The sequence below is a fragment of the Onychostruthus taczanowskii genome, unplaced genomic scaffold (genome assembly GCF_017590055.1).
Source record: "Onychostruthus taczanowskii isolate IOZ18803 unplaced genomic scaffold, ASM1759005v1 scaffold145, whole genome shotgun sequence".
Taxonomy (NCBI): domain Eukaryota; kingdom Metazoa; phylum Chordata; class Aves; order Passeriformes; family Passeridae; genus Onychostruthus; species Onychostruthus taczanowskii.
The window spans coordinates 412,612-439,750 of record NW_024498630.1 but is presented as its reverse complement, the minus strand read 5'-3'; the positions used below and the strand labels follow the sequence as shown (position 1 = coordinate 439,750).

The window sequence follows — 27,139 nt, the reverse complement described above, 5'->3', positions numbered from 1 at the left end:
GCCAAAGTCTGCTCTCCCAAAGTCCTGCATTGTTGCAACTTTTGGCTTTGTTTCCCTCCTTTCAGGCTCACAGACACCATCTAGCCACAGACAGGGCTCTTCCCAGCCTTTACATCTGCAATTGTTCCTTGTTTTCAAGGACTGTATCCAGCAGAGCACCTCTCTTCATTGATTCACTGCATGTGTCAGGATGTTGGGAGCAGCAGACCCCAGAAACATCCTGGATTGTTCATACTTGGATGTCCTGTCCCTACAGCAGAATGGCAGTGGCCCATGTTCCCCATGCGATTGCCAAAAGAAGGCATCATCTGCTTTGTCTGCCACTTCTTCCCACTTAAGATATTTGTAACAGATAGCCACCACGTTGCCCATACACTGGTCTGTCCACTACTCATAAGCTCTTCCTGTCTCATCATCTGTCCCAAGATAGAGCTCCTGGCATTCCCACTGCTCCCAAACTTGGAAGGCCTCACAGGAACTCCTCCTGTTCACCACTGCAGCCCATAACTCCTCAGTGACCAGTGTCAACCCACAGCTGCATGCTGGTTGCATATGTGACCTGCTGCAACAACTCTCCGTGACCTTAAATGAGATCACAGCCCTGAACAACACAAACATCTCCAGTTTCTTCTGGTTGTAGCCCAATCTGTGGACAGCCATGTACGGGCTCTTCAGAGAGGTGCCCATTTGTGCTGACTTCCACAGAATGTATGAGAGCTTTCCTCCAACTCCCAGCTAACAGGAGTGGATGCATGGGATGGATCACTTGACCTTTGCTCTCAAAGTCTCAATATAAAAGGTTTCTTGTCCCTATACAGTTTATCAGTTTTATAAAAGAATGTTCTCACATCTCTGGTACATTTCAGGTTTTTCCTGTCACTAATGATCGAAATAATTTTTTTTTTTTGCATTTCCTTCCCTTGTTCCACAGTGATAAAGTTTAACAAAGCGGTTTTAATTAAAATTAATTCAGACATAAAAAGGGATGGGGTAGATGAGTAGAGCAAAGCAGTCTCCAAATTACTCCTTTTCAAGGGGTGAATTATTCACACAGAAGTCAGAATTTTCTTAGACAAAAGTGCAACAACACACTTCTCATAAATGAATATGAGGCAAAGCAAAGTAGGGTTCCGTGAAGTGATGCAACCACCTGTTGCAGGTGCACAGTATTTCAATGAGTCCCCCTGCAGTGCTTTCTGTATACTGAACTTAATTCTTATCTTCTGTGCACCCTGGAGGACATAGCTACTGCATAAAGAAAAAGTCATCAGATTTAATCTTTCCCATACTCAAGACAGCTAAATTAGTGTTCAGTATCAAGAGGAACAAAGGACAATTTATATCATTGCCTTCCCAAGATAATGTCTGTTCAGTCTCAGTTACCTAGCTAATATTCACCTTCCACAAACACTTAAGGCAGCATGTAATATGTGGCACTTCGAGATCAATTTGTATTATTTACTGCCTACTTTATACTATTCCTTTTTGAATGCATTTCTTGTAGTACATCTTGGACAGCTGACCTAGCAGTAAGGAAAGTCCTTTTAAGACTATCTAGACTGCAGCCATGATCATTAACTGCTAGCAGATCCCTGGATGTGCATGTCTTTGCTGTCCTGCCCCACTGTCCGCAAGAGGATTAAAGGAAGAGGCAAGGGTCTTGACATTTTGGAGGTTAGGGTACTCCAGAGCCATGAAGAGAGACTGGCTGTGTGCTCTTGCAGTGGCCTTGTGCGGACTCTGAGCTACGGTATCAGCCTATAATGGAGCTCAAGTATTCTGGAGAGAGGTAAACCAAGAGAACAGGCTTATAATGACAAGAAAGCACATGGGAGCAGTCCCAGGTAGCTCAGGAGCCTACATCAGTGCATAATCACGCTTGCCACCCTCTGCTTGTCCATGTCTGCCATGCCCACACTCTGGACAGTGGCAACAGAAGTGTCATCAAACAGCAACATGGGCTCAGTCTTTGCACCTTCCCTGCCTCCCAGGTGTTCAGCAAGGCACTTACTCTCAGCTGTTTCAGTCAGGCAGAGCACAGTTGACACTTCTGAACCAGAGTGAGTCCTCCTCAAGTACCTCAAGACCCCTGACTTTCTCCTTTTTCACCTCCTACAGCTACATTTCACTCTCTCGCAACAGCTGCTGCAAAGAATTCACTGCCCCTAGCGCTATCCAAGAGTTCACAAGGCTCTCAGCACACATCGTATTAGTGGATAAACAAGACACTCAAGGGAATGGGAGGATACCAGATTACACCCTGCAAGGCCCTAGTTAGAAACAGATGGCTATCTGCCAGAACCACCACGAGGAAGCATTTAATTGCAGGATCACTAATGTTCCCAGACCTGAAGTACCTGCAATCCTGTTACTAATGTAGCTGCAGCTGAGGCAGGCTTTGGAGAAAAGGAATCCCAAACTTGCTTGTCTGCTGTAAAAGGGCAAATTCTGATGTAAATATGCAGAAAGGGTACCTGTTTCTTAAAAACAGCCACATTTCTAGGTATTAGGACAAACCCAAGGATACCTCTCACTGTATTCTCACCACACAGCTAATGAAGGAGAACTAGTTCTGAGCTCACAGATGTCATATTCCATCCAGCTGAGCAAACAAGGAAGCTCAGCCTTAAGTCCTCTCTCTTCAGACCTGCTATGACAGCCACATACTGTGCCAAACACCCACCAGCTTTTTGCTCTGCCTCAGGCTACGAAGACTTCAGGAACCCAGAACCATAGCTCCATCAAGGGAGAGGCTTCAAGCTCGTCATGCAGACCATCTGCAAGTCACACAGCTACACCAGCTATCAAGAGAACAGATTCTGACTTCAAACCAGGAAGTCTGGACTATTGGGCAGGGAGGTTTGTGGTCCTAGCAAGCTGCTTCCAAGGTGGCAGCCACCAGGAGACACAGGCTAGTGTAGCAAGAGCAAGGAATAAGGGACAACTCTTCTACCACACCAATGCTCTGCTAAGATCTGCTTCTCCTTCTTGATCTGTGTGACGACCCTTTATCCCTTGCACACTTGCCAAGCTGAGGTACTTGAAATGCTGGAGCAAGGCACCTCACATTAGCACTTCGTCACCTCAGCACATATTTGCAGTCTTGTTGCACTGCAATCCATCAGGCTTATAAGCAACAGCACCTAAGAGTTTTACTGCAGGAAAAAATGGTGCTAAACTCCACTGAGAAGAGATGATTAACACACACAAGTTAACCTTCCTTAAGGTCCTAGGACAAGCCGCTAGTATCTCCTCTAGCCAGAAGTGCTGAGAAAGGGGCCAGATCTCCACAGTCACACAAGTGATCTTTCCAGACAGAATTCACATTTCCAGGAAAAAGCCCTGCAACTTTACACCTTTTGCATACACAATCTTGGGGCTGGAATGCAGAGGCAGGAAAATAAGCAGCACTTAGTATCTTATGTCACAGCTTCCACCTCTCCCAGAATTAGTGCACTACATGCATACTACAGAAATCCACAGCACAAAAAGGAGATAAAGCTATGAACCAGGAACATTCTGCAAACACAAAAGCTATTTCTGCAGCAGTATAACTGCAACTGATTCTTACCTCTCCCATTTTGTTCTCTTCCATTCTGACCACTCCTGGGATACTCTCCAAGTAGCCTTCCAGTGTGTCATATCCTAGGTGCCTGAAGGGAATCAACTCATTGGTCAGGGATCTGTATTCACTCTGAAGTTCTGACAAACGTATGCCATTTTTAAAGGCATGAAGAACAGCTCTCAGGGCTTTTGCAACAAGTTCTGGCTCCTGCATCTTCACCTATAACCCTGTCTGCAAAAGAAAAAAAGAAGGGGAAAAAAAGCATTTTTACATACATAGGCTAAAATCACTGGCTTTTACTATTCAAGCTCCCTCCCCCAACAAGCCAGAATGCAGCAACTCAGTGGCTCATCTCTGGAGACTGTGATACTTCTGGGTAGACCTGTACGGCCACAGTAGTGCAAGTCAAGCATAATGTGGTAAGGAACACACAGGGCATGACAGTGTCAAAAAGTGCTGACAAAAGAGCGCAGCAGCCATCATGCACAGGCTGGCTGTGCCAGACAATCACGAGAGGCCACATGCACAAAACAGGGACAGGTGCTGCTAAGCAATTGACCAACCACAGACAAGTACTGGATACTGTACCTGGGACAGGGCCATTCTGGATCTGTGTATAACTGGGGAAAGAGAGGCACTCTGTAAAGCTGCCTGGGGGCCCTGCCAATGGGAAGCTGAACATGAGCCAGCAGTGCCCTGGCATCCAGGTGGGCCACCCATATTCTGGGATGCATCAAGCACAGCATCACAGCCAGGCAAGGGAGAGGATTATCCCACTCTGCTCTGCACTGGGGTGGCTTCATCTTGAGTGCTGGGGGTAGTTTTGGGTACCACAGTATAAAAAACACATTGAGCTGTCAAGAGAGTGTCCAAAAGGGGGCAACAAACATGGTGAAGGGCTGTGAGGGGAATCTATATGAGGAATGGTTGAAGTCACTTGGTCTGTTCAGTCTAGAGAAGAGAAGACTGAGGAAAGACCACACTGCAGACTACAACTTCCTTGAGAGGGTAAGAGGAGCAGCAGACACTGATATTTACACTTCTGTGACCAGTGATAGGATGCAAGGGAATGGCCAAAGTGGTGTCAGAGAAGGTTTGGGCTGGATATTGAGGAGACAGTTCTTCACTGAGAAGGTGACTGAGTATTAGAACAGGCTCTCCACAGAAGAGGTCACAGCACCAGGTCGGACAGAGTTCAAGAAGCACTTTGACAATGGTCTCAGGCACATGGTGTAATTTGTTTAGTTTCCTGTGCAGGGCATGGAGTTGGATTTCAATGATCCTGTGGGTATGTTATCCATCTCAGGATATTTTGTGATTTGATGACACCTTGCTACCTGCAGGGCTAAAACTTCCGCTGAAAGTGAGAGAGGGCACAACAACCACCCCCGTCAAAGCACCCCGCACTGTGAGGTGCAGGGTGTCCCTCTAGAGAGACCAGAGCTGGTCTGCATGCCTCTGAGCCAGCACCTGCACCAATGCCCATGTCTCAAATCCACCATGGAAACAGCATGCATCTGGGGCATGCAACGTCTTACTCACAAGCGCACAAAGCCTCGACTCCACAGACTCTTCAGAGAGAAAACACAACTTAAGTCCCCAGGCACGTGTGCACCGAGCTTCAAACAATCAGAAGACGTCATTGCCACCTGCCAGAAGAAAAAAGACATACGAGGTTCACATCTCCTTTGGACCCACTCTGTTTCAAATGACATCGTGTGCCACAGAAACCTGTAAGTGATGTAAAGTCCCGATCATATAAAAAAATCCCAAACACTCAAGCACTGAGAACTACAGCAAAAAATGCAGTTCTGTCTATAACTGTATTTCAAACCACATTCATTCAAGAGACATGGAAAAGCTGATAGGAAAAATTTTGGGGCTTTTTGTCTACTGTCTCTTTTAAATAATAGATATAATTTCTTATTGTGCTAACATGGCTCTTGAAAGTTCTCCTGCCTAAACTTTCTGAGTTTATCTTCCTACTCAGGTAAAATTAACTGTACATGCACTACATCCAAGGAGTGATGGAGAAAATTTAAAATAACCTGGAATGGCAGTTTTAAAAGCCAATTCAAAAGAAAAAACTTCACTAAAAGAAGAAACTGAGGATCACGGGGGAATGACATCACGTCAATATCAGACATGTTAGTTGCATACCAATACAACAGTCGAATTATATCAGAAATAGCAAACAGCACATTATAAAGTCCATTTCCCTAAACTATATTGTGAGGAGTAGTCACAAGGACAAGTTAAACGAGGTGACAGGTACTAGGGTACAAAGGTTAAACTGAATCCAGTCTCAACCCACACCTTACAGTCTACCCATTCCTACAGTCGGCAATTATACAGACTTGCAAGTCAGTAATGGTGACAACACCGATACATTAACAGAAAGCTACACAGCTCAGAGTAGCTTCCGAAGCTTTTTAAAAATCGTTTTTGAGTTAAGCAGCTTTAACGTTAGGTCACTCAGCAGTTATGACATTTTCCCGGCGGTTCACTGCCTCCAGACAGCAGGACACTTCACTAGAAACAGAGCCCGAGCTGCCTTCATCATCACTAAGTCAGCACACATCGCTCAAAGCACCTCTGCCAGCATCTAAACCGAAACTTCCTTCAGAATGCTCAGAACGGATGATCCGCGCAGTGGATCATTAGCCAGGCTAAGGAAAAGAGGAAATGCGGACAGCTCTCCCGCAGGGAGTGGATGCACTCCCTGATAGCCCCGCTTTCTTCAGACTACAAACACTCCCCTGGGGAACACGTCTCTGAAGGCAGAAAGCATCCACTAACCCGCTGAAGACGGGACAGTGTCGCCGCGCAGGCACTGAGGAGGAGCAGCCTCCCGCTGGCTGGCAGCGCCCGTCCCTCCGCCCTGTCTTTCCCCTCAGACCGCGAGAACTTACGCCCGGCGGGGCTCCACTCCTTCCTTTCCACTTCCTCCACCCGGGGCTCTCAGGCACCGGCCAAAGCCTCTTCGGGCCGCGGGCCGGGCCGGAGCCAAGCGGAGCCGCCGCCTGCGTGCGCGGGGACAGGGACTGAGGGGCTGCGCGGCCGCTCCCCGCGCCACCGCCCAACCGGCCCGGGCCGCCCCGCCCGGCCCGACCGCCGCCTCCCCCCGCCCGCTCCGGCCCCGGGCGCCTGCGCAGCACCGTGTGGTGCCGCTCCCGGGAAGGGCCACGTGTGCCCTCGGCCGCGGGAGCCGGGCGGGACCCGAGCTGGGCTCGGCGGGGCTGGCGACCGACCGCGCCCGTGCAGCCTCAGGCCGCCGCGCCGTCTTCCCACGGAACCGGTGATGTCTCAGTCTTGTCACAAGCAGCAGCCAAAGTCGCCTTCCAGAGGGAGAGCGGCTGAGGAATAACAGCTCCATTATAGCGTCAAATTCTCTTCTGCGGAGAGTCATAGAATGTTAAGGGGTTCGAAATGACCTTAATTATCATCTAGTCCCAAACCCTTCTGCCATGGTCAGGGACACCTGCCACTAGAACACGTTGCTCAAGGCCTTATCCAGCCTGCCCTTGAACGCTGCCAGGGCTGAGGCATCCACAGCCTCCCTGGGCAGCTGTCACTGCGTCTCATCACCTTCACAGCAAAAAATTTCCTCTTAATATCTAACCTAACTTTCCCCTCTTTCAGTTATTACCTGATTATCCTTGTCCTTCTGCTACAGTTCCTGACAGTGCCTTTTTGGCTTCCCGATACAACCCTTCAGATACTGGTTGCAATGAGGTTTCCACACAACTTTGTTTTCTTCAGGTTGAACAGCTCTAACTTTCTCAGCCTGTTTTTCATAGGGAAAGTGCTCCAGTCCTTTCAGCAACTTTGTGGACCTCCTCTGGACTTGTTCCAATAGTTTCATGTCTTTCTTAGGCTGGGGCACCAGAACTATATGCAATACTCCTGCAGATGTTTAATTAATCCATTTAAATACCTCAATTTCAGAGTACCAAAACCCACTGAATTTAGTTCTGCCGCTGGAGCTCTCTCTTGTCACCTTGTACAAAAAACACTCTGCAGGTGCATGTTCCATCAAGGAGGTGCTGGTGGGTGCCTGCCTGCCCTGCCATGCACTGCAGCCCTTCTCAGGAGGGCTATGCTTGCCCAGCCAATATCCAGGTTGCTGCCAATCTCCAGGTGGTGTGCATCTGCATAGGCACCTTGGGCACTACTGCCTTCTTGAAAGCTGTAGGCCCACAGCTTCACCTTTCACTGTGTTGTCCAGTGTTCCAAGCACATGGCTGATCTGCTCCCCACGCAAGTGGTTACTAGTGATGGAGAGCCACTCAGCATCCTGTATCAAGGGACCCTGCCACCCTGCATGTTGCCCGCAGCAGCATTCCTCTCTCTGTAGATGGTCAGTTCTGAGAGCCAGACTGGAAGCAGCATCAGGCCAAGCTGCGTGGTCACCGAATAGTGGAGGTCTGCCAAAGCCAGAGGCTGGCCCCACAGAGGGGCACATGCCAGGACAGAGGTGGAGCTGCTGAACCTCACAGGGTTCAGCAAGGGGCCTGCAAGGGGCTCCCACCTTCTGCTATGACTGCTGCAGCCTCCACAGACTGCTTGCCGCCAGAGTCCAGTATCCTCTGACAAAACATTTTTAGAAAATCCACACATGGATGGTCCAATGTTTAATACAAAGTTTATTCATTTGAGGCTGTTTTAATTCACAAGGGCTTTCCATTTAGTAGGGTGATACAGCAGTTACGATAAACATGCACATGAAATTTTGCAGACTGTAGCATTTCCAGTATTTGCAATTGCAAAATCATAATACAGTTGTGAATCTCCTAAGTGGCCTCTTGAATATGAATATTGTTATAACACTGTCTTCAACTGCTAGGAGGGGATATGTGTGCTGCAGCCAGCTTAGAGCTGAAGAACTCTCTTTAAAGGTTCTTTGTTCATAGTTTTTTGACATTTTTGTACTTAATTGTGCTAAATCTAGCTGTCATGGCTAAAATAAATAAAACAAGGTTGTAGGCTGAGAGAAGTTTGTACAGAGCAAGCTTCCCGAGGCCTTGTAAACAGTACCTATGCCACTGCCCACAACACTATCCTGGTCCTTCAAAAGCAGGTCTTACTTTTTTTTTTAGTTTTCCTTCTCTTGGTCAAATATGGCCATAATTTTGTACAGAGAATTGTTGGACACACTTATTCTATTTCAAATGAGATATTTTCAGCACTAACACAATGATGTAGTGAGAGAAATAGGGCCCAGGTGTGAAGGCCTTGAGAAGCAAGAAGCATAGAGAAGTACAGGCATGGAGTCTGACGGGATGGTGTCACATAAACTGTGGGAAAAAGAGAAAATCTTCAACATGTTTTCAAGGTTAGAGAATTAAGGCATTACTTTATTCTGCCCAGGATGTTTTTCCGACCAGGATGTGCAACAGAAATTATTTCATCCACACATGCCTGGATTGTGCAGTGAAAATCATACCATCACACATGGTTTTTACCAGACTTTTCACATATTTATACATTAAACCCCAAAGAAATTCACATTCATTGGTCTTAAATGACACAATTCTTAGTATTCAATTTCCTGTTGGCTATTGATCACCTTTGATGTTAATTGCATCTTCATTCTTCGTTTCTCTTAACAATCTCTTCCCAGCCCAGGTGTCTCCAACTGCACTAGATGTTGTAATGTTCATTAATGTTCATTAATGGTCATCAATAGTTATGGTTTATCTCCTGTGTATCTTCTGGCTACTTGAAATCCACAGATGTTTGGATCATGGAGAACAGGATCGTTTGAAGAGAAACTTCAATAACTTCCCCCTGGGCAAAGGCAAACAAATCCCTGACCAAAGTTACATAAAAAAATTTAAAAGTGGTATAATTTCCAGCAATTGCACGACGGTTCAGGGTGGGGTTTGGTTTGCAAAGGCTGCTGTTGGCCCTGTGCCAGTCTGAGCAGGTGAATGGACATGTTCACCCAGGGCACAATCTCCTGCAGGCTTACATTTCCAGGACAGACAAAATTCTAGACCAAACGAGTTTCACAACAAAGACCTCATGCAGCTTGGTAATCAGATACACCACCAGTAATAGGTCTGATTGAAATTTTGTGCTGTGAGAAAGGCACGTGACACAGCTGTGAGAGCAACTTCTTCTCACAGTGCCCCAAGTACACCATGGTTATGGTTTGTTGGACTGCACCGGACTAAAACCTGCACCTCCCGGGCAGGTATCCAAAACTACTGTGAGTGACAGTGCAGGGCCACTCCCCTCATTTTCTTTGATGCTGCAGCAGCCATGAGAACCCCTGCCGACCTCAGGATAGGGTAATGGGCAGGCAGACATAGGAGAAGAGGACCTTGAATGCTTTTTAACATCAAAGTTTTAAATGGGACTTCTGCATTTCTGTGGCATATGACATCTCCACAATGACTGGAGATGTCCAATAGGTAGAGAATTCCTGTGTCTTTGCTGAAAAAACAGAAGGCCAGAACAAAATCCCTGTGTCAGAGGATTACCTGCCTGGAACAGTGAGGAAAAGAGGAGGCTCCTCTAGAAGTCTACTTATCATTCTTTACAGTTACATCATCTTTGCAGATAAAACACAGGAGTCTCAGCATGCAATGAAGTGTGTCCTATTGGATAACAGTTACTGCAAGGCCCATAAGGACCAGAACTCCTGAGGAAAAGGCAAGTGGTTCATTATGAGCATTAGGATGTTGCAGAGGTTTTCTGCTGGCATCGTGGTGCACGTGACTCTGATGGCTTGGATAGATGCAGAACTGCTGGACAAGGCAAAAAGGCTGCTTGGCAGACTACTGTAGTCTACATAGGGCAAGGTCACACCAAGCCACATCCTTTTGTTCAAGGCTGAGCTTCATGTTCACATGCCCATCCTCTTCCTGTCCATTTTCTGAGGTGATTTTCAGGCAAATAATAGTCTCAAATTTCTCAAAGTCTATTCTAATGCATCCATGGAAACACATACGAAAGGACTCTGCCCTGGCCACATAATGAACAGGGCTGTTGAGTGTAGATGTGCATTGTCATTGGCTGGTCAAAGCTGGGACTACTTCTGAATGTTTTGTGTATCCTTTGGATCATGGAGAAAGAAGAAGGGATTCTTAGCCTCCATGTGGTCATATTGCACATATGCTGTGTGTCTGTTTGAGTTGAAGCACAGACAAAATTGCCTATTCAAGATCTGACACTGCTGGATTGCTGTTTTTATCCATGCTGACTGTGCAGCAGGGACACTGTCTGATTTATAAGCAGGAGTTCCTGGGGTAGGAGAGCTTTCTCTCAGAAGGAGAGGCCCTGCCTGCAGTGGCTCTGTGTTGAGCCAGCTCAGCAAAGGTGCTGGGTGTGCAGCAGAGGAGGAGGAAGAGGAGGGGGAAGGATGAGCTGGAGGGCACTGTTAGAGGGGTTGCCTGGTTTCTAGTGCCATCATCCATTGCCCATGTTTTCCTGGGCTGTGTGGCTCACCCTGGGACACTTGAGAAGATCCCTGGAACAAGGGATCTGTTGCTGCTTAGCAATCTCTTGCTTTTGTTGTTTTTCTGCTTTGATTGCCGTGTCTTGATTGTGAGAAAAGATCCTTTTTGGAGCTGTTGTTTGCTAATTTCAGAGGCGCTGATGAAGTCCCTGAGTTTCTCTTGCCCTGCTCCTGTGCAAAATGGTCATCTCTGATTTCCTTGGGAGCCATGGCTAGCAAGGTAGCAGTGCTGACCCCATGAAGGGCTGCTTTTCAGACTGTGCCACCACCTTATAGGCAGAGCTGAGGTTTGCAGAGTATCAAGTGTGCAGTTTTGCAGAGTGAGTCTGTGTCTCTTACTTGTGGGTTACCTGAGATGTAACCTTGTGGCATCTTCCATGTGCATGGATGTTCTGAGACTGTATGGAGAGATGGGTCTCTTTATGTGCTGCAGTGTGGTGGTGGAGATTGTGGTTTGTGAATATCCGGGTGCAAGCCACAGTGCTGTAGCACAGAGATCCAGAACTGGTCTGTGGGTCTGTACTCCAGAACAGAGACAGATGAGCCTTTACCTTTTTGGATGCTGCCATAGCTACCCTGACAGGTGATGTGTGTGTTGAGGGTGGTGGCTGTGTGCAGGTGGCTGCCCTTTCCCTCTTGCCTGACTTCAGTGTTGCAGCGTCAGTGTTTGTGCCCCTTCTCGGCGTGCTGGGAGCCAGGAGCCAGCTGACCGTGTTTGGGTGAACTGAGATGAGGGCTGGAGCTGCAGTTCTGCTGGGTTAGCAGTACATGCTGCTTTTCAGCCCCGTTTGAGCCTCTCTAATCCCGCTGGCTTAGTCAGCTGCTGCCCCATCATTTCTTTCTGTGTTGTTTTCGCCTGCCCTGGGCCGTCAGCTGACGGTGGTGAGAAAGTGTTTGCTGTTGCTCATTGTGGCTGTGCTAAGTCCTCCGGAGCTGTGATTGTGGCAGTAATCCTCTGCAGGGGGAGGACTCCAGCCCGGGCTGGGTTGGAAGCCAGCCTGGCACTGAATGGAAGTGGCAGTGGCGTGCCACTTCCAGGTGGCGTAGCTGTGAAGTGGCCCAGAGCAACTCAACAGCTTAATCCTGCTGCAGTGCCTGCTGTTTCTGGAGGATCCACAGAAAGCAGGCATGTCCTGCCCCACTCACCTGCATGAATTCCATGTGCCATCCGGGGTCTGGGTGCTAGAGAGAGAGAGGAAGATGTGCTTGGGGCACTCATGAGAGCAGCAGCCAGCCTCAGATTTTGTGTCTGAGAGCACAGTGTTCAGTAACCTTCCTACTGCTTCCCCCCAAAGGGCCCTTTGCTGTGGCTGTGCTTTCCTGGGTGTGCTTTTTGAACAGTTCCCCACATGGTGCTGACAGAGTAGGTGGGTGACCTAAGAGAAGAGGCAGCCTTGGGGCTGCAATGTGGATCTGCTGGCCTTTGCTCTAGGCCAGGGCTCTTCCCAGGGGCAGGAGACATTCCTTGTGTGTGGACTGTGGCTGTAGCAGCAGCTGTTTGGACTTGCCCAGTCAGTACCTTGGAGAAGTGGGGAGGTGGGTGGTAATGGCAGCAGATCCAGAGGTTGTGAAGCCATGAGGAGATAGGTGTCAGGAAGAGAGAGGAAGCCAGAGGAACTGGCAGCAGCTGTGTGAGCAGTGGAAATTTGGAGGTAAGAAAGATGTGCTGAGTGCAGCAGGTGAGGGAGTGAGGCCAGTGACCCAGCAGGAGCAGGGAGACTCGAGATGGGCCTCTCTGTGTGCACCACAGCTCTGAATGCCATGAGAGTGGACTGAGTGGACCCATGTTGTGGTCCTGAGAAAGCAGGGTGGAGGTGCAGTGGAGAAAACTCTGTGCTCTGTTTTGTTAAGATACTATTGTATAGAGGACAGAAGGACTAAGCCATCTAGTTGCATAGGAGAGATTTGTTCTGCAGTTCCTTCCACCTCAGGTCCCCGTTAAGCCATCCACTCTGGGACCTGGTCTTCAATCCATGCAGACTCTGCCCCACCAAATTCTCTGTGCTCATGCATGCAGGGCCTGGCTCTTGGGCTCTTGAGGGCTTTGCTCCCCACCTGCATCCCAAACAAGACACCTGGTGTCTGTCTGGGGTTGTGCCACCACAGTACATCACTGTGCCCCTGTGCAGAGTACTGTGGGGCCTGGCCTTTAGCCATACTGGGCCATGAATTTCAGACTCTTACTTGACACGACAGTTTTCACACTGTTTCCTCAGGGCAGGCAGAACTTTGCCATCAAGGCTGCCCAGCTCTCAGCACCCCTGGAGCTGGCCCTGGAGCAGTGCTCGGCTTTGTTCTCCACTGCTGAATGCTGTGGCTTGGCCCCCATGATGTCAAATGTCATGGCTGTGTGAAACATTGTTCCTCCATGTCTTGGTTTAACCCTATCTGGCCACCAAGTGCCACACACAGCCACTCACTCACTGCCCCACCAGTGGGACTGGGGAGAGAACTGGAAGAGCAAAACCTAGAAGACTCTTGGTTTGACATAAAGACAGTAAAATATGGAAAACAAAAGCAAATATTAAAAGTACATAAGCAAAATCCCCCAAAGAATTCATTCACCACTTCCCCTGGGCAGGCAGCTCTTCAGCCATCTCCAGGGGCCCTCTCCCTCCTCACGGTGACTTAGGGACACAAATGCCATCACTCCAAACGTCTCTTTCTTCCTCCTTCTTGCACCCGGATTTAAATACAGAGCATTTTGTCAAATGGTAATACAAAAAACAGGAAAGTCCTTGACTCTGTGTAAGCGCTGCTCAAGAATAACTAAAACATCTCTATATTATCAACCCTGTGTGCAGCACAAATCCAAAACACAGCCCCATTCTAGCCACTCTGAAAAAAATTCATTCTATCCCAGTAGAAACCAGCACACCCCAACTCACCTCAAGCCAAGTACCACTGAGGCTGGCTGCTGGGCCATGCCTTGGGCTGCCCTGTGTCGCTTTGCAGGCAAATTTCAGAGAACTAAACTCCCCCTGCCAACTTTCCCTCCACAGGGGCCTGGGTCCCTTGCACCCTTCCTGTGGTGGGCCACCCCCAGGGCACAGCTTGCCAATGCTCCCCCAGCACATACCCCCTCTTTGGGGGGGGGGAATGGCGCCTGCAGAGCAGCACCCCACACCTTTCTGCCACGCCTCCCAGCAATGCTGCCTTCTGCTCCATGGGCTGGACCATCCCACTGGCCTGCGAGATCCAGCAAGACCTGCTGGCAATACAGTCCTCAGCAACCCTGGGAGAGCAGTCTTAGAAACCTGTGCCCTCAGAACCGCACCATACTGCCATCAGTTTTCTTCCCCAAACTGATTATAATTTCAGAGGAGGATTACTTAAAGAAAGATGGAACAAGCTTTTAAAATCCATGAACCAAATAGTTAAAGCATAAACATTTTTGCATAACTACAGCGCATTGTTTCTTTTAAAATAATTTTTAAACCACAGCAATTGCACATCCAGTGTCTGGGCAGTTCCTGAAAGTCTTTCCGAAGTCAGGGGCAGGTTCTGCTATCCTCAGTCAGAAAGCAAGAGGGCAGCAACCTCCAGTCTAACAGTGAGTTAACTAGCCAGGAACATCATGAAGTGGTCCGTGCCCAGCAGCAAATGTCCGTGTTTGTGTTAAAAAGGAATTGCCAGAACTAAAGTCCCTGTTGTAGTAGAATGGTACTTGACACTGCTTCATTTTTGTGCCAACACTTATAAAACTTGTCAGACAAGTTTTAGAAGGATATTTATAATTAAGAGAAACTCAAGCAGCTCCCTCTAACAGGCAGATAAAACTGAGATCTTGGACAGGTTTTAGCAGGATGCAGGTTAGTTTATGACCCGAACTATTGACACACCACAGTTACAAACTTTAAAAGACTGAAAAAATCCTAAAAATGTTCACTTGCAACCCAAAGAAGCCTAAAAAAGGTGTTAAACGTTTCTAGAGGAGAACAAATATGACAAGCCATTGTAGACTGCAGTAATACAGGAGTGACGACAAAGTCCTGTGGCAGGAATGGTTGATGAGGAGTTAGGGAGGTGCCGGTAGGTGCCAAAGACTGGGAAGCTGAAAGCGGGAGAGTGCAGAAAAAAATGTGCCACCCAGGCAACAGAAGCAGTCTGCTTTTGTGTAGCAGTTCTGATGGAGTGTCTTTAATTCTGGCATGTCCTAGATGAGTATAATTTTCACACCTTTGTTGCAGCCATGCTGAGACACTGTCAGATGGCGATCTCAGCCTCCTTGAGATTTTTCTGGACTGGAGATGTTGGGGGTTGCCTGTGGGGACTGTGGCTTATGAGATTGAGAGTCAGTCGTAGAAGACTTGCTATCAGCTCTGCTCCATGTTTTGCTGGAGAGGCTGCTTCATCAGAGGACACCAAGCCATTCCTGTGTGACAAGAAAAATATGGGAGCAGGACCTTCAATGCAAGGCTGTGTAGTGACCATGTGACTGGATTAATTTGTTTCCACTTCGGCAGTTTGAAGCGGGGTTGGCAAGATCGACATGTCCTTGCTGCTGGAAATGTTTTGTGCCTTCTGATCTGCTTGTGCTTTGGAAATTGCAGCAGGGAAAGCTTCTTTGAGCCAGGAGGTACTGACCTCAAAACAGTGTGCAAATGAGTGGTGTTGTGAGTAACATCCCCAGAAATCCTGGACTGACAGCAGCCTCCTAGTTATCTGGCACAGACTTGAGGGCACTGGTCGAGCAGAGGTGCCAGTGCTTGTCTGTTAGAGTGGCTAATTGTGGTAAATAATCACTGATTAACAGCACAGGTTGGCTGAGAGAAGGCCTGAAATTGACAGAGGTTGTCCCTTCCTCATTTTCTGGTGTGGAGTGAGGTGTTGTCTGTCTGCAATTTCACTGTGTGTTTTCTGATGCCTGCCCCCGTCTCTGCCCCCGATTACAAGGGCCCTGCATTAAGTCACCAGGCTTCCAGTCAGAGCACTTATCTCTGCAGACTCTGTGCCTCATCTGTGCTGGCTGTTCTACCTCTCTAACCTGTCTATAACCATTGTGTTGCTCTTAATTTTCCCATCCCTCTCTCTTTCTGTGATTCCCTAGTAGACTCTTAGGCTGGATTTCTTGGTTTCCAGAACCTGAAAGCCAGGTCCTGGATAGACCAATATAGTATGGTGCCAGCTACAAGAGAAGTCTGGGCAAATTGTGAGGGACAGAGATTCATTCAAGAGTGAATGTTGAGCCTTATTAGTTGAAGAGGAGGCAAAGTTTGACCCATTTGTATTATTCATATCAAGGCTGCTTGCCTGGAGGTGGGCACCTGCACAGGCACTGCTCTGTCTGCATGGATTTGTTTTCAAGATGCTGATTGCCGATGCCACCACCACTGCATCTTCCAGCATTTGGTTATTCAGACCTGGCAGGAGAGATCAGAGGTGCTACAGTTGTTCACAACAAGAAAGCATCTGTTTTAGGACCCAAAGCTGTCATCTGATTATCAATTTGATGTCCAAAATGATTCCATTAGCCCTTAAATTTAATTTCCTTGTGACTTCATTATTTACCTAAAAGGATTTTTTTTTTTTTAGCTGTGCTTCAAAGAGTATTGTCTAATTGGTGGCTAAATCCACACTGAAGTTACACTGGGATTTATCATGGTCCAACCCATCCTTCCCATTCTCAGACACCAGTTCCTCTTGATGAGAAAGCGGTGTAGCCAGATTGCAGGGCACAACCCTGTATGGGCAGGGAGGGACTGCTGGTAGCTGTCTGTTCTTCTTACAGTTCTCTCAGCCCAGAGGAGGGCAGGGGTAAAAATAATTTCAGGTTTGGATGTTTTGTGGTTTGTCTTTTCTCTATATGAAGGTCAGTGTTTTGCTTGCTTCCCCTCTTTTCTCAGAACTGTTTGGGTCTACCTCCTTAGTTCTGCAGTCAGTTGTTGAACAGAGCAGGGAGAACCAACTGCTCATTGCCAGAGGCAGCAGGGACACCCCCAGTGGAAGTGTTCAGCTGAGTGCCTCTCCCCCATCCCCAGCCATGAAAGGCAGGCCCTAACCTCCAAGGAGGGGTGAACTGTCCACCCACAGTGGGGCAGAGTTTCCACCTGGGCCTGGCTCACTGGACAGCCCTTCCACTTGTCCCAGCTGAGTCCCTCCAATCCAAGCTCCATGAGGTCTGGCCCTAGAGTTATGCAGGCCAGGTCCACCGCTGTTCACCTGAGCCAAGCACAAGCCTATGTGTGGGCCTGTTACCCACAGCCTGAAAACCAGGTCATGTCTTTCTAGATAAGGGCAAACAGGACAATGAATTGTACAAAAAAACCTTGGAAAATCTGCATCATCATTAAAGGAAGTCTGTGTGCATTAAACTGTGGTGCTATCACAGAAAGACTTTTACCAATTACAGTGCTAACCAGAACAATAAGAGTTCTAAAGGTTCTTGAATGTTGCAGGGATCAAATTTAGATGTTGTCTCACAAATGAAGACGTTTGAAATCACACTGTTAGAAGACAGCCATCCTTCCACAGGGCATGACCCAATCTCAAACAGCAAGGCTACAGAATTCCTGTAAAAGCAGTGCCCAGCTGAGATAAAGTATGTTTGTTTCTGCAGAAGTATATTCCGCTATTTTTAAAGCATAACTACTCCACAAGCATCCAGGGTAGAAGAGATGTTGTATTTGTTCACAGCAAATTCTAGTTACAGATCTCTGGAACTTGTAAATAATACTTAGAATACAATTTTTCATATTGGTGCAAAATGTACAGTCAAACACAAAACACGTATTGCAAAATATACATAGAATTTTCTAAAAACAGAACCCAAGGATGAACAGATGTTTAAATATAAAAGTCCATATTTTATAAATTACTTTTTAAAAAATCTATTAGTACACTAGGTATGTTTTTTGTAGACAAGTTACCACAATATAGTGACGTCTCATTTGCAAGGCAGACATTGAGAAACAAGTTACATCATTAAAAGCTAGTTTTTGAGACCAATCCACAAGTAAATGTGTGATAACACATTACTGGTTTGAGGCACAGAGTGTGGAAACTGTTTTCAATCACTTTAATGCTTATACTTAGGCTGCTTTTTTCTCTGAGAATTAGACAGATGCACAAAGAATAAGCACTAGACAATAACTTGTCAGCTTACATTAGTTTATTGGGTCAGGATTATTTATTACTGATGTATTAGAACATTCACAAGAAATGCTATGAGACACCTTAAGAGTATCTTGATAATAAAACAGCATTCATACAACTGTGTAAATTGAATTATTTAAATAACCAGAGGTGAAAAACAGTTATTTAAGCAATGGTTAAGTTATAGTTTGAGAAGAATTAAGATGTCATCAGTCATTTTTAAGTAGGAAAGATGCTGAAATCTATAGTGAATTACAAACTCTAATGCTTTGCATTCAAAGCAGAGATGTTGTCTTCCAATATTTAGAACTTGTAGCTTCAAGATACTGATTGCTGCTAGCTACACCATTGATAACTAAACTATTACAAGGATAACTTTGGGCATGTTTGGAATGCGAGTTATACAGCTATTGCTATGCTACAGATCCCCAAATTTTGCTTTAAAATAGCAGTGAAGGCTTTATAAGCACCCAAAAATTACACAATAAATACTCAGTAATACTTCAAGCACCTCTTGCTACCCAATTTGGCAAGATAAACAGCACTAAGAAATGGATGCCATGGTGAGACAAGATATTAGCAGTTTGACTCAGGCACTCTTGAATTTGTGCCTGCCTGCCTTCAGAAAGAAAAAGAACTTGTGTGGCACACTCTATAATGGTGAGAGAGAGGACTGCAAGTGCCAGTCACCAGACTCACAGCCTCTCTGCAGTCAAGCACAAGGGCAGCCTCTCTGCTCTTCAACCTGCAGTGATCTATATGGGGAGAAGCTCTGTCTTGTGTGGCTGATGTTTATATGGGGAGTTGCTGCCAGAGGTTAATAGGGGATATGCACAATATAAATTAAGTAATATCTTCTGAAATCAGGTTGTCCCCTAAGTAACACACTTGACCAGTGCAGAGTGACATGCTAAATGGGTATGCTACCAGGAGAGCTCAGAGGGTTAACTACACCAGTAATACTGCCCTATTAAAAAATACTTTGCTTTGGGATAGATCTTTAATATCTACAAACATTTATTTCAAGATTCAACTTTTTCAGCACTGATCTGCTATAAAACCTTCTCATAAATTATCTTCATAAAAAATAAAGTCACTCTTTCAGAAAACATGTTCAATATAACACACTTGTGTCAGTACAAATTCTGCCCTGTGAGTTCATGGCAGAGAAGCCATAACCCACACTGAAATCTCTCCAAAGCAACATAACCAGGACTCTAAAACCAGAAGGCAACAATTCCCTTAATTACCATGGTAAGCAGAAACAGTGCTTCCAAAACACATGAAGAGTGCACTGTTTCAGTGGACGTGTATGGGTTTACAATCAATAGTCTCTGTCCTGTAAACATTGAAACCGCCACTCTAACTGCAGGCTAAGGTTAGTAATTTGTATTCATTTCACTGCACTCCACACATACAATGCCTACACTGCTAAAAAGAAACCACAATAAAACAAAACTATTAAACAGCAAAAGGAATGAAGGCTTTGGGCTGGATGTCTCCTGAAACTAAGTGTCAAATCAGTAAGTGTTGACATTATAAATAAAACTTGAACATTATTTTATGCATTATAGAAGCAGTCTAGTAAAACCTAAAACTTAGAATAGCAGCAAATTTGCTCAAAAACATACACAAACGTTCAGTCAGTCAGCTATAAATACATTCTGCAATGTGAGAAGCCATCTCTATCCCCAAGCAGGCTTTCAAGGAGAACACAGTGTTAGACATAGATGGGGATCAGGAACACTGCAGCCAGAGAAACTCCTAAACAACTGTATTCTACAAACTTGTTCTCATTGTTATCTGAAAGTGCATCTTTGTATCTGTAGAATCATCCCCATATTTACAAAAAAAGTACAAACATTGCAATTTTGCCACACCCTAAGCCTGTCTAACCTGCATTTTCTGTTAAGTGCAAAAAGTATAATGCAGTTATACATATTCTGACGTATATAAGATCAAAGCCTGAAAATGAGGCAACGTTGTCACCGGTGAATCCAAGGCAATTCAGTAGTTGCTAAATCTTTGCTGCAGAGCTGTTAGATGGCTAAAGTAGAAGCTGAAGTAGAAATTAAAGAATAGTCTAAGCCAAACTGACAGAGCAGCATTCAGAGCAGGAACTCCATTCCCCCACTCTGCACACACATTCACCAGCACATGCTCATACCTTCATTACCAGTTTTGGTACAGAGTTAGGCCCAAAGGGCAGGAGGGCAGCCTGGCAGAAATAGGAAGATGTACAGTCACTTTGAAGGTGGTAAGGAAGACTTATGGGGTGCAGACTGAAAAAGTATCTACTGCCAGTGCACAACTCCAATGAGCCCCCTGTACTGGTGCTGGAATATGGATTGGAGACCGTGCAAGACAGAGCATACCTACAGATGGCACATTATTAAATACATATGCAACCAAATCTGTTGTGTCTTCAACGTAAGCCCTTTCTAAGTGTCACAACAGCTCCTCTTACCTTCTCCTCCCACAAAAAGAGGTTTAATTTGATAATGACGCTTATATGCCAACAGACTGCTACAGAATCACATGCACGCATAAATACTGAGCAATTAGAAACAGCTGACATTCAGATCAAGTACAATATTTGCTCTAAAGACATTAAATCAGTACAATATTTGTAAGAGGGTAACTGTGAAGATTAACAACAATTGTCTATAACAGTTCATTTAGTTTTGTTCCTTAGGTAAGTCTTGCAGTGACAGTTTCTTCCTAGTTTTTTAAAATGCTACAATAGCCATTGCCACTGGTTTTAGACACACAGATACTTGACTAAAATCTAGAAAGAGCAAGCAGAGCTCAAACTGCATACATGCAGAAACTGTACTCTAAATGCAGTTGTGCTTTCACTATATTGCCATCATATCTTGTTGGAAAGTACAAGTCCTGCCTCATGTCCAAAACCGGTGAAAGGAAGATCCAGAAGTGAGTGCTATCAGAATGCTGTAACAGGGCAAAAGCTGTATAATTAGGCACTATGGAAGGAAATACAATAAGGCGTATTCTTAAAGGGTGTGTGCACATGTATGTACACACATGTATGTACACATATATAAACAAAAGATTTTTGGCAAAATAATGCTTTCATCTAAAACTCAATGCAGTGAAAACACCAGGAATGTAAACTGTACAAATCAAGGGTAAAAGCCATGGGGAAAAAAGCAGCAAATTTTCTGAAGTAGCACCCGTATCTCAGGGATGAGCTTTTGAATTTTAGTTCTACTAATTCAAGGCAGAGGTAACGTGTTTATCCATCAAAATAGATTTAACCAACTGACCACCTGCAATAATCTGAACACTGTGGTATTTGAAAGGAACCAGGGTTTTCAGGACCTTTCTCTCCCCAGTGCTGCCAATGCCTAAGTAGGACACTAGTGAAAGGTCAGGAGAGTGTACATCAGCAGGAGAGATGCTAGTTGTGCTGTTTGTGCCTGCCATGGTTTATAGGCAAGGTAAAAAGGCAAGGGAGAGAGGATGAAGGAGTGTGCTCAGGATAGCAAAGAGCCTGCATCTTCTCACTGTCCACAGTTACTGCTCCTGGTCCTGTGTCCCTGATGTTACTTAACACCTATCTTGACAGAACTGAGCCTCTTCCCCAGTACTTTTGTTGCTGCATTATTTGAAGTACTTGGCCATGTGACCACTAGGCTCTCACACAATACTACTCAAACAATCAGTATGGAGAATAATCTATCTACCCACTGTCACAGAAATGATACTGCATTGTTATGTTCAGTGGAAAGGCTAAGTCTAAATGTTTCATATTAACTGCAAAGAGTTACCCCCTCCCTTCATGCAGGCCTTGCATACCATGGAAGAAAATACTAGGCCTTCTCAGACACCATATGCAATGAAAATGTGAGAAAAAACATATACACACACACACATACATCTAGTCTTGATAAAATGGCCTTTAAAGAACCTGAAACTAGAACATCTTAATAGAGGGGTTAATGAGTGAGTTTCTCCTTTTAAAAGCTTTACAGGGGGTTTCCTACCTCAAATGAATCTGGTTTTGTCATCAAAACACATTAAGCCTCATCTTTTGATGCACAGAGCCTTATATACTAAGTGTTTTTCTTAAGCTATGTTTTCATTCCAGTGTGGCACTCATCTGCTCAAATACATGGCACTTGGTTTCCAGGGAAAAAAAAAAGGGAACAAAACTCAAAGCCTTCTTGTCCTCTACCAGGATGCCCTCTGGAAGCTAGGAAGAAATTACACTCATACTTCAGAGTCACCTTGCTACCATGATGCTATCCCAAAACAGGCTTTTACAGAGTTCCATGGATGGGAAATCTCCACAAAGAATATGCCAAAGCAATGGGCCCTCTGATTAAAATATTGTGACCTGTGAGTTTCATGTTATTTCAGACAACAGATACAGAGCAATAGGAGAGACAGACAGGTCCTTAACAAGCCAAGAACTTGAAACACTGTCAGCTACACGATGCAGAATTATATATGCCTGGAAATATAGTAAGACAGCCTTACTTATTTGGGCTGCTGCAGACAGTCAGTACCAGAAATCTTAAAACATATGCATGTTTTCTGTAACAATAAGCCCAGCTTCCATTACTGAGTCAGCAACTGGAAAGTAGACCATGCATTCTTTCTGTGGTCCCAAAGATACAAAGCAGTTTCTCTCTCTTTCTGGACAATTATGAAGCAGCAGCCTGTTCCAGATTTCCTCTCTAATTTGTGAGCTTCATTCAGAGTGCGCACATCCTGAAATACCATACTTGATCCTCCCTACTTGTAATGCTGGTACCAGGATGCCAGAAGAGGTCCAGCTGACCCCTCATGCCCAGGTTCTAAAGAAGACAACCCTGTGTTTAATGATCTGGACAAGGCTTTTAGCTCTGTACTATCCAAACTATTTCCTTCATAGCATGAGTCCAGTTTTCATTTGAATGAAAGTGAAGTTATAGTCCACACTGTGGGACCTGAAGAACATCCCCAAATTTAAATTAAGAATTTAAACAATTAAGAAAAGGTTTCACTGAAAACAGAAATCATTCCTCCAACTGCGTCTCTACCAGAAAACTGAGCAGGAATCACTAGATTGAAAGGAGAAGCTGCAGGCATCTGCCATTTTTCCGTAGCTGTTTTGTCTTTCTTTATAGCTTTAGCTGCACCATTCTGTTGCTATAGATGACAATTCATACCCTCGTTGTACCATGACCAGAAAGTAGAAAGTACATGTAATGGTCAGCTGTTGCTGAAGCTGTCACAGTGCTAGGAATACAGACTCATCAATGAGACCCAGAAATAACTGCCTCAGCATGTAACTGGCTCCATCACAAAACAGCTTTTGCATATTTCAGTGTTATACTTAAGTCCCCCAAAGCAGCTAGAGATGTTTTTCTAGACACACTGGCAACAGGAATGCTCCTAAGGCTTACGCTCAAGTTGTTACTGTGCAACAGAGAACGAGTAAGCCTACCATGTGGCTAAGCAGGCTCTAGCCAACATGGCTTAAGCAGCTCCAAGCAGCAGATGCATGGAAGTGGCAAAATCTTGCAGGCCCCCTCCCCCGCCCACAAGTGGCTCACAGAGCCCTTTGTGTATGATGTTGACCAAAAGGGAAAGGTTCAGTTCCTGGGGAACCACAGTGAGATGAGACAGCAGAGATGTGAGTGAAGAACAAGATGACGATAGCCTATAGATGGATAGCACATCTGGATGGTGGATGGCAGGCGTGCGGCTGCTCCAGCGCCAGTCTCCAGCACAAAGCTGTAAAAGTACTGGATCACCACAGCTTCAGCAGATGGGCAAACACAGAGACGTGGCCTCACAGGAACTGATGAAGAAACAGCCTCTGAAGAGCACACACTCATCCAAGTGAGAAAAGACAGTCATTGTGTCCCTGGGCCCACACCTAGTAATATCCACAAAGAAGCCTAATGAGGTAAGTGAATTTTCATGACGAGTCTTGCATTCCCAGTTATTTGAAGCCTAGATGCTAAGGCTCCTCAGTAAAGCTATGCTGTATATCAGTTCAGCTCTAACACATGACTGTGCTAATTTACTTAATTGAACACTAAGTGGTACTTCTTTTAACCTTATTAATGATGATTATTGAGCTTGCTGTTATATAACAAATTCACTAAAATGAAACAACAAGATTCATTAAAATGAAACAACAAAAGTAAAGTCAAGACAAAAGAGTCTGGTGTCAAAGTTAATGGTTTCAGTGATAAAAAAGAATTGGTATAACATACTATTGCCTTGGGTATTCTTGTTCCTTTTTTATTCTGAGAGTTCATGAAGTGGCTCATGAAATTCAAATGCCTTTTAAAACCGGCTTTGGCTGAATAATGAGAAACTAAGCTACAGTTGAAAAATTGCTCTACAGGCTGTTTCCCCTTCATTCGTGCTGTCCAAATACTGTTGAAGTAAATGCTCTGAAATATTTTGACTCAACTGTTCTAGTACTTTCTCTCTTTCCAGTGCTGGGATCCTTTTACGGAAATAATCTCTCCTGTGTTTTGTGTTTTTCTCTTTACACTTGTACTGTTTCAGCTGTGCTATTTGGATGATCTAAGGAGCTCTCAGCAGCTCATGGTTTTGCCTTTTTTTGGTTAGGATGCTATTGTGAGCATTAAAGGAACACATTTTCAGTTATAGAACAATTAAAAAAATTATCTATGGAATGATTTTCTTTAAGAATGAACTGGGAGGAGGGAAGGATTTTTTGTGAAGGCAAATGCAGAAATCTCAGCATCTTGGAATCTCTGTTTGGCTGGGAAACAGCTTACAGAAAAGCAACCCCAAGTAAACATTTCAGATGAGACAAGTGGTACATAATAGTTATTTGTGACAATGAGGTACTATCTTTGAAATACAAAGAAGAACCCAGTACTATCAAAATGTAATGAAAGGCACACTCATAGGCAACACTCTTCACGACTTGTCTGCACTCGGTTTTACTGGACCGGGGTGGTATCTACCATAGGTATGAACACAGGTCTCCCCTTTGCGTCCTCCTTCAGAGACTGACGTGCTATCCACTTTCATCTCTTTCAGGCTTCCAGTTTTTTTCTGCTTCTGCTTGGATTTTTTCAACATATGGACCTAAAATTGAAAAATTTAAAAGAAGGTGAGTATTAAAATATCTGTAGTCATCAATTAGCTGATCTAAGGCAACAAACTAATAACCAAGTAAAAAGCTGAACTGCAACAGAAAAATATATAAATACACAACTATCTGGTGCACCTATCCTTGTAAAGCTATAGGACTTACTGCTTTTTTTACATAAACATATGCACGTTATGTATATGTATGTGTGTGCATATATATTCCTGTACACACATACATAGAGATAACTAGTCAGTAACCTGGTAGAAGAAGAAGAAATGTTTCTCACTGAAGGACAAATTAGGTTTGCTCTCTCTCTCTGTCTTTCCTTTACCCTTCCACTTCTACTCATGAAAAGAACAAAGTTTTAACATATTCTGAAACTTTGAGGTATGACCCTCTCTTTCACTTCTCCTCAGCAAGGGCAATTGTTCTGGTACCCCTCCCAGTACAGCTACATATCCTTTCAGCTTGCCTACAGCAGCATATGTCTGTGAGTTGAAAAGGCATCCCTCAGGTAGCAGGCAAATGTGCAGACTGGTGTATACTGCAGTCACCTACTGCAAAATGTTTATTTCACAATTTCAAAGTCAATAGAGAAGTTAAATTCTTAGGGAGCTGATGCTGTGTTTTATGTACACATTGAGATAATCAAGAAAAACCAGACACTGATTACCCAAGTCTTTTTCACAGGCCTTGCTCCTCTTTTATTAATTTTCCTTCTTTGCTACTACTGTGTGACAGACCTTCCCTTCTCCAGTAGACTGATTCCTACCTCGCACACTGCACTACTACCACTGCCCTGCTTCAAGAAAAGCAACACTGCCTGCAGATCTCAATACAGAGGAAAAATTGGATCACTAGGCCAAACCTCAGGGACTATTTTTTTAAACATGAGCCTCATCTGAGCCACTGGAGAGAGCCCTCAAACTGTCCTCTTTAGAAATTGCTGTGTCAGTTACCACACAGTGCTAAGCAGCTCCTTTAGGGTTAAGCATGAGAACACAGATAAGAAAGATAATACGGTAACATCCAGTGCACGAACAAAGTCAAATTGCTAAGAGAAACCTACACCCAGTACCTTTGGTCCTGCAGCAGAAATTATAATCTGGCCAGGGGCCTGAATCCAGGGCTCTCCATCAACTTGAACTGGAATTGGCTTTAGGAGTGTTACACGGAAATACGAGCCTTGAGCTATGCGGATTCCTGATCGAAAACCACCTTGGACTTGACCCTGTTAGGGAATAAAAGCCAGGATATCAATCACCCCAACTAACAAGAAGTACAATTACTAGCTGCAGTTAAAATTGGGTGGATATTATTTTATTCTCACCTGACATTTTAAGTTTCAGCTAAAAAACTGCTTAGGCAAAACTAGGATGCCTTTACTACCCCAACATTATTTCAGCTACTCAAGGAAGGAGGACTCCCCTGCAGGCTGCAGGAGGCAAAACAATTTCCAAAGCAAAGGTTTGTATGCAAAGGTTGGCCAAGCAGCATGCACTCACAAAGGTCTTGTTTGCTTTGGCTTCCCCCTCTGAAACACAGTAAATACTTCTACAAAACACCTAATTATACACACAGACTTCAGCACATGTGAAATTCCAAAGTCTAAAAGCAGTTTATTAATCAGAGAGAGTTCTTCCAAACTCAACTTCAAATGTGGGAGTAAAAACCTTAATATCACAAATCTAAAGCACAGGTTTGTTAACATTTATACTCCAAAGCTGCTTCTACTTTCACAGAAGATTTAAGGATCTCTACCAAAACAACTCTTTAGTGTATTTTAGAAGATCTAAATTACAATAAAGTTGACCAACACCAAAAATTGAGCTCCACAAAATTTAAGCACCCACATTTCCATTTCTGGCAGTTTTATGGATTAGTTATCTCTAGTTACCTGACTACATATACTTTTTCAGAA

The 27,139-nt window shown here is 44.9% G+C and overlaps 2 protein-coding genes across 6 annotated transcripts in view; both read right to left on the bottom strand.

The window, feature by feature from the left end:
- The window catches only part of TDRD7 (tudor domain containing 7), a 44,443-nt gene extending 37,767 nt beyond the window's left edge, over window positions 1–6,676 (bottom strand). For 2 of the 5 annotated variants that reach the window (XM_041398369.1, XM_041398375.1), the window contains exons 1-2: window positions 6,478–6,676; window positions 3,572–3,796 (exon numbers count right to left, since the gene is read on the bottom strand). In XM_041398369.1, the coding sequence (XP_041254303.1) occupies window positions 3,572–3,778 (207 nt within the window). In that variant the 5' untranslated portion in view covers window positions 3,779–3,796; window positions 6,478–6,676. The other 3 variants (XM_041398372.1, XM_041398370.1, XM_041398371.1) reach the window with 3 other exon arrangements.
- Window positions 6,677–17,634: 10,958 nt separating this feature from the next.
- DGKQ (diacylglycerol kinase theta) overlaps window positions 17,635–27,139 on the bottom strand; it is an 85,646-nt gene continuing 76,141 nt past the window's right edge. Inside the window, exons 22-24 of the mRNA XM_041398368.1 lie at window positions 26,297–26,449; window positions 25,088–25,211; window positions 17,635–24,015 (exon numbers count right to left, since the gene is read on the bottom strand). Of these exons, the coding sequence (XP_041254302.1) occupies window positions 23,993–24,015; window positions 25,088–25,211; window positions 26,297–26,449 (300 nt within the window). The 3' untranslated portion in view covers window positions 17,635–23,992. The remainder of the gene's footprint in view (window positions 24,016–25,087; window positions 25,212–26,296; window positions 26,450–27,139) is intronic.